Here is a 13,017-nt window from a genome sequence, read left to right as displayed (position 1 = left end):
ATGCACAAGGTTGTTCGCAAATGCGCAAGATGCGCAGAAGCGAAAGGGATGTCCGCAGGCACAAGTGCGCAGGTGCGGCCCTTTCGTCGCAGGTGCGAAGGCAGAGGGGGCAAGTGAGTTGCGCAGATGCGCACGTTTTCCGCACAAGCGCACCCGTAGGTCGAGCCCAGGTTCCGCAGGTGCGGAAATACCTGGGCAGTGATTAAAACCGAAGGGCTTCGCGATTTTTATCATTTTTGGCTTTGCAAACTCGGGTTAGGGCAATTTTTGAGAGCATTTTCGAGGCATTTCTTGAGGTAAGTTCCTTGTGCTTATTTTTGGTCAATAATCTTGTCTTTCCATGTATTTTTCCACCTAGTTAATGTGTATTTAAGGTGGAAATTGGAAGTTGGAGGCTAGGGATTTGGAAGTTTGAATTGTGGATTGGAGGACCATTTGGTGTCGGATTTTAGTGAATTTGATATGGTTAGACTCGTGAGTGAATGAACTTTCTAGTTTCGTGAATTTTGTCGGATTTCGAGACGTGGGCCCGGGGGTCGGGTTTTGGCCTAATTTTTGTAGTTTTTCTTGTGGGATTCATTCCATTAGCGCGTATTGATGGTATTGTACTATTCTGAATAGATTCTGGCCATTTGGAGTCGTATACTCGATGCAAGAACATGATATCGAGTTGATTTGAGCGGTTCGAGGTAAGTGGCTTGCCTAACCGTGTGTTGGGGACTTCCCCCTTAGGATATCTTGATATTATTTGGTGTGTGGGTGCCGTGTACGTAAGGTGACTAGTACGTACACGGTCTATTATTGCAAAAATTCCGTTTTTCCTTTCTAAATCATAAATTATTTTTTCCTTATTAAATTGCACTAATACGTTAAATTGTGAAACTTAGAGTAGAGAAGCATGCTTACGTGTTTTAACTGCCTAATTGACATTCTGTGCGTCATGTTTAGTTAAGTTCTTATTTGCCTTATCTGTGTCCAGTATAAACTGTAAAACTCGATGCCATACCTGCCATTTCATCTTGCGTTGCATATTTAAATTGGGACTACGGACGTATTCTGGGAGATCCCCTTATACTGCATATTTAAATTGGGACTACGGACGTATTCCGGGAGATCCCCCTGTACTGCATATTTACTTTAGGACTACGGACGTATTCCGGGAGATCCCCCAGCACTGCATATTTACTTTGGGACTACGGACATATTCCGGGAGATCCCCCATGTACTGCATATTCATTTGAAACTACGGGACGGTATCCCGAGAGATTTCCCACTGTGTTTACCTTGTTCTGAGCCGAGGGCTCCCTTAACTGTTAAATTTTTGAGAATTTCTTTAACCGTGTTACCGTAAAGTTTACTTATATCTTTTACTGTTTAATTTATTATATTTACTCCGGTAGGGCCTTGACCTGACCTTATCACTACTCGATCGTTAGGCTTGGCACTTACTGGGTACCATTGTGGTGTACTCATGCCCTTTCCTGCACATGTTTTCGTGTGCAGATTCAGGTACGAGCTATCAGCCTTGGGGTTAATGCGTGTTGCTGATTCTAGGAGACTTCAAGGTATTTCTGCTTGCGTCCGCAGATCTTCGGAGTCCCCTTCTACTCCCTCGCCTAGATACTTTCTTTATTATCTTCAGACTTTTGTATAAAGCTACATAGATTATAGCAGCTTGTGACTTAGTGATATTCCGGGTCTTGGAAAATTATTTTGTATATGTCGAGTGGTACTACTCTTGGCTATTTAAAAATATGTTGTTTATCTTTAAAATGTTGTGTTTTCTTTATATTTTCCGCAATATTAGGCTTACCTAGTTGTAAAGACTAGGTGCCATCACGACACCTTACGGAGCGTTAATTTGGGTCGTGACATAGGATGTCGATGTAACACATATCTAGGTGGACACGTCTGAGTATACTTTGTATCATTAGAAAATCATCATAAAATAACTACTCCCTCTTTTTCAATTTAAATGATACATTTCGCTTATCGAGAGTCAAACTGTATGAAATTTGACTAATATTTTAAAATATCTTTTTTATCATATTGACATAAGAAAAATTACAACTTATAGTACTTTTCGTACAATTGTTGAATATCTAAATTTTAATTTTAAAATACTAAGTTGAACTAATTCAATTTAGCTTTAAAATTTAGTCAAGTTGACTCTCAATAAGCGAAATGTGTTATTTAAATTGAAACAAAATGGAGTAGTTTATACTAGTTGTCAACCAACCTCAACCTTCCTCCTCCGCCCAGACTTGGGATTGGAAACAAGAACACTTTGAAAAAGGGCAAGTATATTTGCATATGTCTGACTCAAATGAACCTATTAGGAAAGACATAAATAACTCCAGCAGACTATTGATATAACATTTGAAAACAACAAAACATTGTCGGAATGATCTCTAAATACCCGTTCAGACATGCTAAATATGAATATGAATCCCACACATTATTACAAGAGCACATTTTGATCTCTGAGAAGTTTTGAGCAAAACATCACCACATTTCTTGCTAGAGAAATGACATGAAAGTTTTAAAGAAAAAGCAGCAAAGAGAACACAAAGCATATAGCAGGCATAAATTACATCTCCTCTGTATCTTCATCTGCATGTTCCTTGAATCTTTCTCCGCTTCTTCTCAAAGGCCAGGCTTTCTGAATCTAACCTATTAAAGAAAAATCTCCAAGATGGCCCTCGAGTAAACGTAAAGTGAAAACAGCGAGAAATTAGAGTTCATAGCCCTTTTCTTTATAAGCAACACATATCGACATTAGCTTATATGATTCAACATATTTAATTTCAACCAAATGACAATTGTTAAAATATGATCTCCCCTCCTTATCATTGATGTAGGAGGACTTTTCTTTTTGGCAACAATTCATGGCCACCTTTTCAAGAGGTTAAAGTGATAATTCTTTTGATGTTGTGGGGAAGCCCTGGTATACAAGTAGTAGAAAATAGATAAAGATATGGTTCTCTAAGCAAGGCACCTTCCCAAAGGTTTGCTGTTCCTAACATATTTCTATCACCAAATCTACCTATTATTTGATTCAGGGCTCTTTCTTCCATTGTAGAACTGAAAAGTACACCATGTACAATAAAACACACGGTCTAAAGAATCAAACAAAATTAACCGAGGAATCAAATTCACGTTGAGAGACCTAATATTATTTGTAGTTCACCTTAACATGTTTGTCTACTCAATGAACAGTGATTTTTAGTGTTCCTCTTATATCAGGAAGGAATTAGCAAATAATAGCAAGAGCAAACTACCATGACTCTTTTCCCCCTCAAAATTTTGTACACACACAAAAGAGTACTAAAGAAAACTACAGCAACAACAAACAACGAACATTACAAAGCCCTCATGTAAGTGAATTTTTGATAGGATTGAAGGAATGGCCAAATTCAGAAGATGGACATAAGCATGCTGTACACGGATTTTATGAGCTCAACTAATGAAATAAAATAAACACGACATAAAATGACTCAATTACTGCATTGATATAGACCAAACCTGAAATAGTTTTATAGAGCCATTTTCCTAAATATAAATAAATATTTGTGTACATTGTGCAATGATTTTTCTAAATCCTTTCACTGACCCTGTATATCACAATTAAAAGGCCGTAAAACAATCACATGCAACGAATGTAACAAACTATTTATCACAGTCGTCAACATACTCCTATTTAGTAGTTATGCAGAAGAAATCCTATTGCAATCAATAGGTTAATTCTTACCTAATGATTCAACACAGTTCATGATCAGAAGTCAAAATATTTAATGGATATTGAAAGTTCATTGTTGATGATTTACTTACTTGAATCAAAGGCGTAAACTTTAAGCATGTTGTTTCCCAATTCCTCATGCTTTTCCTGGATCTGCTCCGCAAAAGTCACAAGAGGATGACGACAATTATGTAACTCAATTAGCTGCAGCGTCACACTATCTGCAAATCCTTCTGGGATCTCTTGTAAGTATACGCAATCTCTGATGTATACACGCTCAAGGCATTGGAAATAATCATCGGTGGCTGTCCAATATTTAAGAAACAAATACTCAAGGAGTAAAAACTTCAATTTAGGGAATCCCATCTCTGTTATTTCCCACTCATCGCCTGAGAAGGCATCCTCCTTCAATTCGAGCACCTCGAGATTGGGCAACTTGCTAAAAATGTTCATGCAGTTCCATGGAATACAAGTACCGCTAAGTGTTAACTTCTTGAGATTTGGTGGGAAAGAACCTGGACTTAGATTTATTAAACATGGCTCAAAGTCACTATAGGGCAGAACTTCAACATTTAGTGCTTCGAGCTCTTCTAAATATTTAAGATTATTATGCCATCCCTTTTCACTATGAAATTCCTCTGCTTTGCCAGCAATTTCCAATTTCTTCACTTTCTTAATCCCTTCAAATATTTCCTTGGTGCAACAAGAAGGTCTCAACCCAGAAACAGTTTGTAAGTTTTCCAAAACCAAGTTCTTCACCTCATTTTCTGATGTCGTCTGAGGAGAGGCCAAATACATACACCAACAATGGAGATGCCTTAACTGAGATAATTTCCAAATTCCATTTGGTAAGGAGTACATTTTCCATAAACTAGTGTATATTGGATGTGGACGAACAGTGAGAGTTTGTAAATTCAGAAGTTTAGAAATTGGTAATTTTCCAGACTTCCTAATCTTCAATGCCAAATACCTTAAAAGAACTAGGTCTAGTATAGCTTCGGGAAAACGGATATTTGTAAAATACTCCAAGTCCAATACCCTAAGAAGTTTGAACGGAAAGCTTTCTATATCAAGGAACAGACCAGATTGGTGGATAGAAAAGGAACGTAATTTGCTATAAGAAGGATCATGGAATTGATGGCGACCATAACCCGGACGAATTTGTTTTGATACCCACCTACAACCTTGAGGAGAAACCCATCCGAGTCCTTTAGTTTTGGTAGTTTCAACACACAAAAGACTCTGGCTGTCGGATTCTCTCAACAAGAAATCATGAACAAGATCATGAATCATACATGTCATGATTTTACCATCCAAACTTCGCTTGCTAACTATAACAAGACTTTTATAAATAAGATAGTCTAAATGACTAGCAGTCACTTCTTCCAATCCCTCCATTCCCTTTACCTTTAGGAGCCCTTCCGCAATCCATAATCTAATCAACTTTTCCATAGAAATTTCACTAGCCTTTGGAAAAAGTCCAAAATACAGAAAGCAGCCTTTCAGATAAGAAGAAAGATGATTGTAGCTTAAAGCAAGCACTCCGGAGCATTGTTGATAAGCATCAACTTCTGCTAATGAGCTCACACTTTCAGCTACTTTTTTCCACTCGTCCAGTGTCCTCTTGCTGGAGAGAACCTTGGCAACCACAGCAATCATAAGTGGTAAACCATTGCAGTTTTTGGCAACCTCCTTTCCGACATCCTCAAATTCAATCGCAAAACCTTTTTCTACAAATGCTTTTTGGTAAAACAAATTCCAACTGTCCTCTTGGTCAAGTAAATGCATCCTGAAAGGATCCTTCGGAGAGCTAGCATATTGAGCAACCTCAACGTCTCGAGTAGTCAACAGTACCCGACTTCTTTTACCATCGTCTGGAAGACACAGTCTAATCTCATCCCAAGCGTTTTTGCTCCATATGTCATCCACAACAATCAAATACCTTCGACCCATTAAACTTTGTTTCAAGCAAACGGCTAAATCTGAATCGCTTTTCTTATCAAGATCTTCTTCCTTCCCGATATTTGCATCTTTAAGGAGGCCTAAAAGCATCTTTCTATAACTATAGTCCTCAGATACAGTAACCCATCCACGGATGTCAAAGAAGCTCAAAACCGAGGTATGAGAAAACAGCTTTTTGGCAAAAGTTGACTTACCAATGCCGCCCATACCAGTAACAGAGATGACTTCCAGTTCAGGCGAGTCTCTAGTAAGTTGACTCAGCATGTTTGCTTGTTCAATGTTGTACCCCACCATATCGTTCTCAAGGGTTGGAGCATGCAATCGTGGTGAACTTGAGTCACCAACCGAGGAATTTCCAGCTTGCAAATTGTTATTCTGACTGTGCTTGATGAGTTCTTCCTTGAGGGAATCAACGTTTACAATAGCTCGCTGTAAGATCTCAAAAAGACTCTCCAGGGCTTTCTCTTGATGGAGTCCGTCATGTTGTTCGTCCATTACCACCTTCATCTGTGATTCAACTTCATCTTCTGCTTCATTTGCTATGTGTCTGACTTTTGCCTGCAAATTCTCCGTTTGTTCACCATCAGAATTATCAAGAAGCTCTTGCATAGAATCAACCTCCTCGTAGAGTAAATTCAAACTTTTCACATGAGTGTCCAATAGATCTAAGTTTGATTTCAAAAGCTGAAGCTGTTCTATTGTTCCCATTAGAGAAGTCAATGCAACATAGGCAGCCATCTCTCTCTATACTTCTGCAGTAAAGGATCTCCAGATAAGCAAATGAATCAATTTGGACAAGGTAGAAACTTAAAATGACAAATATGGCAAACACTAACATTGAATTATTGTATCGCGTGCAATAAAAGTTGTCATTGTTTTAACAATTGACGTGTTTCACAGTCTCGTTAGTGAGCTTACTAGGATTCTTATAGTTTTGTCAGAAACTTATACTATGATAGTAGAGAATTTTTAAAATTCTAGAGCTTTTTTAGTTTTATCCTATTTAATATTGGATTAAGACGAATTTAAGTGGACTGATACAGACAATGAAAATTCATATAATGGACTCTAACTTGGCAGGGATTGATGCGTAGTAGTTGTTGCAATTGATATGTGTCACATCAATGCTATTTCTCAAGTTTTGCTAGAACTTAGCAACGTAGCATGTTAGAAAATCCATTAGTGATTTTGTAATAAACTGCAAATGCGATTAGTGGTGATAATTAACAAATAATCAATCCGACAAGAAGTTATCTATAATTCTGCATATATATTCAAGCTATTGTTCCACCAATAACCTCTCAAAGTATTGATTACCACCCCACATTTTTTTACCGCCCAATCTCAGTCCACCATATACACACTGAAAATACAGTAGATAGATTTCACCAATGCAACCTAACACATGCGCAGGGCTATTGCGGAATATAAACTGCGGACTAATCGTATTGTTTATACCCAAAATCAGATCTAAGTATCTAACATATTTAACAAGTCCCTCATTTTAACGCATACCTTTCTAATTACCCGGGACGCCCCAACCAAGAACTGGTGGGCTGCTCCATACATTATATAATAAATATGCTACTTATCACCAGCTCCGGAAGGCAAATCCGAGGAAAAGTTACAAAATAACCCTTTACAATCCAAATAGATGAAAATGATCATACAAAGATCTTTTGTGTCTTATATTACTGATCTTTTAGGTCTTAACATAAAAATCTCTTCTGAAATGAGTCATATAACTATAACTAAAAACATCTGTAATGGGTCAGTTAAGCATTATTGAACTGTGGCAAATTGCCATTTCAATCCGCATACACATACTAAAAGAAGAATAAAATCAAACTAAATACAGATTCTCTGTCATGATATCACATTAACCCACAAAAATGATGCTCTTTCAAAAAATACTAGCAACAAAACACAAGAAAATGACTTTCTGATAGAAAATATTTTCTTAAAAAAAGATTTAATTCATACCAAACACACTGTACATAAACTTTAATTGCTCATTTTTAAAACACAACTAGCATTGCACTCAAGAACAACACAGAAGGTTTAATATGATCCTTCAAATCATGTAATTAACTAACACGCGATGATAAAATATCATGATCACGACACGTATCAAACTCCACATAAGCATAAATAGAATGATATGAAAATTGTAAAATAAGAGATGCACCTTAATTAAGGCAGAGAACTCTGGCTTATGGCTAGTTCTCCCCCTCGACTGTCAACCACGTGAAGGAATTTTGGATTGAACTCTCTCTAGGAAGCTCTTGAATGTGGACTGTGGTAAATTTGTTTCCCTCGCTAATGTTATGAAAGCTTCTTTATAAGAGAGAGTAATGATTTTTTTTTTTTTTTTGGGGGGGGGGGGGAGGGAGGGAGAGGGGAGAGTTTCCGGTGAAGAATAATGTGAATGAGAGAATTTTCCTAGTTAGGTGGGACAATAACAACAACAAATATTATAATTATAATAGTAGTTAGTAATTGTTATAAAAATAATTATATCGTGGATGTTCATTTATTACTCCGCTATAAATAATTTTTCTGAAGAAGATTATCCATTTAGTACTCTGTTAAAGTTTATCTACAAGTAGCTGATGCAGGCAGGTTGCAAGCAGCTCAATGAAATGATTTGCAGCAGCTTCTTATTAAACAGACAGGTTGCAAGCAGCTCATGCAGACAGCTTACAAGCAGCTAAAGAAAAGCCTTGCAGCTGCTTCCTGAAAAAGCCTCGCAGCTGCTTCCTTTCTTCTATAAATAGAGGAGTTTTCAGTTCATTATGTACATGAATTTGAAGTTGAATAATATATCAGTTTCTCTCTATACTTGTCTTCAGTTTATCTACTTTATAGTATTTATTTTATAACACGTTATCAGCACGAGACTCTGCCATTTTGAGCATTTACTTCGAATTTAATTTCTATTTCAGTGTTCGTCTACGATGTAAGGCGACACTCTTATGTCCATGGTTAGATCTTGTTCATAACGAGCATCATAAGGCAGATTATATCCTTGAGGTGGTGAGTTTTTCTTCTTGGCAGTAGTGATATACATATCAATTACATCTGGTGTGGCCAAATTTGCATAATTTAATTTGAGCCTTTTGCTTATACTTTAATATCATTATCATCACTTGCTTGATTATATGTTACGTATATAGTACCTATTTTGGTATTTGTTTTCATCCTAATTATCTTAATAAAGGATTACAAAGTGGATAACATTGTTAGATCCACTTAAACTCCAGCAGAGTTTGCAAGAAATATACAACCACCAGAAGTGGTTATGTTTCATATATCTCATTGTAACTTAAGTTTGTTAACCACCAGAAGTGGTATATGCCTATGACCACCAGAAGTGATAATTTAGGCTTTCTATGGTTACAATTAAAGATAAGCTAGAGAAATATTCTTTATATTACATGCACACATCGATTTGCTCCTGAAGTAGTAAATATTTTAAAAGAGGTTGAAGCATCACAATTGATGTAAATAATGCGCGTTCAGATAATTATATTCGATTTTCTGAAGGATGAGAATTTCTGATAAATATTAATCCATTCACTAAAGTGAATATGATAATATTAATAAAGTCGTAAATATGAACGTGCTCTTGATGTAAATATATTACAATTCACCTCCAGAAGAGGTAATATGATTGAGAGAGTATATACTCAATTTTTCGTATTTCAATTTGTTCTTGAAGAAGTAACACAATTGAAATTTTCTCCCGGAGTAGGAAAATATTATGAAACTGTGTCTTTCTGTGCGTAAATAAAATAATGAGTTATTCAAAGTTATTTTTGAAGTACATTTTCATTCCCTGTAGTGAATGAAGAAATACCATAACTCACCTCCGGAAGAGCTAGAATAACAGATGATATAAATATTATTTTTTTGGCATAAAGATCATTGTCGCACGCACCTGTTGTACGTAAAACATCTTGGATAATTTTATTAAGTATCATTCTAAGACAAAATCATTCTTGTAGAATATTTTCTACTACAACCACATTGATATATTATGGTTAGTTGTTATTAACTACCCCGAAGAAAATAACAACTCATGTATATTTCCCTGAAGGATGTAATGACTATGTGGTTGCCACTTTGATATAAAATATTCATATGTTAATGGCGTTTCTCCCTGAAGGAGACATGTTGCGACCAAACACACTCACGCAAGTATACGCGGTCGTCAAGTAATAAAGTGACTAAAAGTCGGATGTCGAACCCACGAGGACTTATGATTAACTATTAACTAAATTAGACTATCCCAATTATCTAAATAAGAATTAAATCTAAAAATATTTTATTCTAACTAATTAAATAAGAAAAATATAAATAATAAACTTTGAACAGAGGAAGAGCAGATTTTAATGATATCAATGTAATGAAAACGATCTAGGGTTATGGGCTATCTAACAATCCTATTGTATTCTTCAATTGAATTGACCGACTAATTTATCTAGCTTATTGGTTGACAGGGTTAATATTGCTCATAAGAATCTGTCGAGTTCTTACTCGCCTATTCAAGCTAACCTAACGCCTATATGTCTATGGAGTTAGAATCAACAAGAACGCATTTATAATTCCTGTAAATCAACCAAGCAAGGCAATTAGGTATATGTCTATCCTAACCACGAATCCGTTCCCCGATGCCCGAGTTCAAGAACTTGCCCTACTCAATCCTATATGCAATATAGAATTCCCACTTTCGAGTTCAATTCTAGATTCGTAGATAATATTCAATTGGTGATCAAGCAATTAAATAATTAAGCGCAAGATTGAATAAATAAACTAATATGATAAATCAAGAAGTCAAAATCAATATCCGAATAACAATAGTCATGAAAGAACCACAACCCTAGAACGTGAAGTTTAGCTCCACATAGACATGGTAGCCAAACAACAAATCATATAAAGAAACATAAAAATTACTAAGTTTGGTGGGAGAAAGATGAAACTTGATGAATTCCGGCCTCCACAGCTTTTTCCTGGCTTTTTCCCTCTTCCCAATATGTTCGATCCCCTAAAAGAGGCGTTTTTAGCTTATATATTGCGTACAAAAGTCGTGGGCCAAAGCTCTCCCGTTCCTAGTCCAATTCGGCTTCAGGGATTGATGCTAAGGTGGATGCGACGCATCCACCTTATCCTCCATTTCAATTTTTTGCCTGCGAAGGTGGATGCGACGCATCCACCTTGTCCTCTATTTCTCAGCTTCGCATGCGATGGTGGACGCGACGCATCCAGCTTCACTTCTACTTCCCAGTTTCGCACGCGATGGCGGACGCGATGGCACAACTTCACTGCTAAGGTTGCATGCAGGATGATGTTTTCCTTGGTTGGATGCGACGCGTCCAACCCTTCTTCCTCTAGCTAAACCACCTTTTCTTCATATTTTGCACTCCGAACACCTTAAATTGTCACACATAACTTAATTAGTCATCAAACCAATAATTACACCATGTTGGGTGTTTTAACGATTAAATAACATCAAAAAGTGGTTAAAGCATGGGCAAAGTAACATCCACACACATCGAAATATGCCAAACATCACTACCCCACACTTAAACCTTTGTTCGTCCTCGAACAAACCATCCTATAGTAGACGAAACAAAATTAAACTCTTATCGTTCAAAGCACACTACATCTATGACCATGATTATTTGCTACAATTAGGCTCTAGACTATGCATCAACACACTTCCCTTTTCTTAGGCCCTTCTTTAAACATATTCGAACAAAGACAACATGCTCATAACAATCCTAACCTCAAAAACCGACTCAATGTCACAATGCACTCATGGCTTGAACAACCAACATCATAGAGAAGTCTAATAACGTTACCTATCCCTCGTGAAACCATGTGCCCTCACAACAAAAGCAGAGAGAGTAAAATCAATCCACACATTCGAATCTCATGCTCACAAAGAAAATCGCTCACTCTCACAAAAGAAGTCGCATGCATGCAGTTGGTACCATAGGCTTGCCCTTAATGTAAATCTCTACTAATGTAAGCTCGCTCGATCTAAAATCAATTAGGACTTTTTCATGGTTGTAATGTGGGCTAAGGGACGGGTAGGATATATTTTAGGAATAGTGACTCAACTTCCTAAGCACTTTAACACATCATCAAATAACTTAAGCGCAAATTCTTCAACACCACTTCAATTTCACAAATAATATCACCCCAACAATATTTCCTCTTTCTTTAAGCACTACTTTAATTCATACCCACTAGCAAGAATAAGACAACAATTTATTCATTTATATTTTTCTTTCTTTCAATTTCCGCTAGTGGTGTATTATTTTACAAAATAAGTGCACCCTTCTTTCTTTCATTGGTTCCACTCAAAAGTCACCCCACACTTAGTCCCTTCTTACTTCTTTTAGCGCTCATCTAACAATTAAAGTGCTTTAAGAGGTAAAAGGATCAAAACAATGTCAATTAAGAATAAAAAGGGTATAGGCTTGTAATGTGGGTACCAAATAAAAGGTCTACAGGCTCAAAAGGGTTAACTAGGGATAGATTTTATTTGTGATAAGCAATAAGCTCAAAAAGATCAAAGAAAGCCTAAAATCATTTTTCAAACCGAGCATCACCTAAAATTTCGCTTCAACTCACATACCGGGCAAGTTCTAGACACAAGTACAATACATGGACTACACAAAAACCTTACCACTCATGGCACATGACTCATTAAGGACGGTCACATTCCGACTCTCAAACAATGCAAGTATTCACGGAGCAACGAGATATTAAGCATTAAACGCAAAGTGAACACAAGTCAAGAAAAATGAGAAATAGGCTGCAACAAAACATGCTATCCGTTTTAACAAGGCATCATCAATAATTTCAGAGTGAGAAGGGAAGATATTACATATGTAAAAGCTTAAATATGCCAGTATCAACCAAGTCAAGGTCACCTAGGTTCATCATTCTTCCTCCTTTTATTCCCTATATTCCTACTCTACTCTAAAAAGAAAACAAAATTACCCGGTTCAAACTACATCCCATGGAAAAGAACCGAGGCACAAAGAAAAACCACAGGGGATTATTTTTATTCTACAAAGATACTTTTTTTTTTTTTGATAAACTAATAGATAAACTGATAGTTACTCCATATAGATGAATTTACTGTTATTTTATGCCATTAATCCAGTGAATATATTAGTACATTCATCCATACATCAAACATAAATCACCCCCACCCCACACTTAGGGTTGTGCGTTGTCCCCAACGCATACAAACAAGGTAAGGTAGGGTGAGAAGGACTCCCTGAAGTCAAGGTGGAGGA

The 13,017-nt window shown here is 36.7% G+C and overlaps 1 protein-coding gene across 2 annotated transcripts; it reads right to left on the bottom strand.

Annotated features, from left to right (window-relative positions):
• Positions 1-2,340: 2,340 nt before the first annotated feature.
• On the bottom strand, positions 2,341-8,014 carry LOC107776816 (putative late blight resistance protein homolog R1A-3). Of its 2 annotated transcripts, none has more exons than XM_075246777.1 (3): positions 7,890-8,014; positions 3,832-6,453; positions 2,341-2,701 (listed from the first exon to the last, which is right to left on the bottom strand). In XM_075246777.1, the coding sequence occupies exons 2-3, from the start codon at positions 6,437-6,439 to the stop codon at positions 2,610-2,612; spliced, it is 2,700 nt and encodes an 899-aa protein (XP_075102878.1). In that variant the 5' UTR covers positions 6,440-6,453; positions 7,890-8,014; the 3' UTR covers positions 2,341-2,609. The 2 variants fall into 2 exon arrangements, with proteins under 2 accessions (XP_075102878.1, XP_075102879.1); XM_075246778.1 differs by having other exon boundaries at positions 2,341-2,673.
• Between the last annotated feature and the right edge of the window lie 5,003 nt (positions 8,015-13,017).

The sequence above is a fragment of the Nicotiana tabacum genome, chromosome 23 (assembly GCF_000715075.1).
Source record: "Nicotiana tabacum cultivar K326 chromosome 23, ASM71507v2, whole genome shotgun sequence".
NCBI lineage: Eukaryota > Viridiplantae > Streptophyta > Magnoliopsida > Solanales > Solanaceae > Nicotiana > Nicotiana tabacum.
Note: the sequence above shows the minus strand (reverse complement) of the source record. Positions and strands in the feature narration are given on the sequence as shown.

Bases quoted from the DNA above. Each gene is read 5' to 3' on its own strand.
- LOC107776816 (XM_075246777.1), bottom strand. From the start codon at position 6,439: ATGGCTGCCTATGTTGCATTGACTTCTCTAATGGGAACAATAGAACAG. The intron at 2,702-3,831 runs GTAAGTAAATCA...CGTTTACTCGAG, and splicing joins AGTTTACGCCTTTGATTCAA to GGCCATCTTGGAGATTTTTC.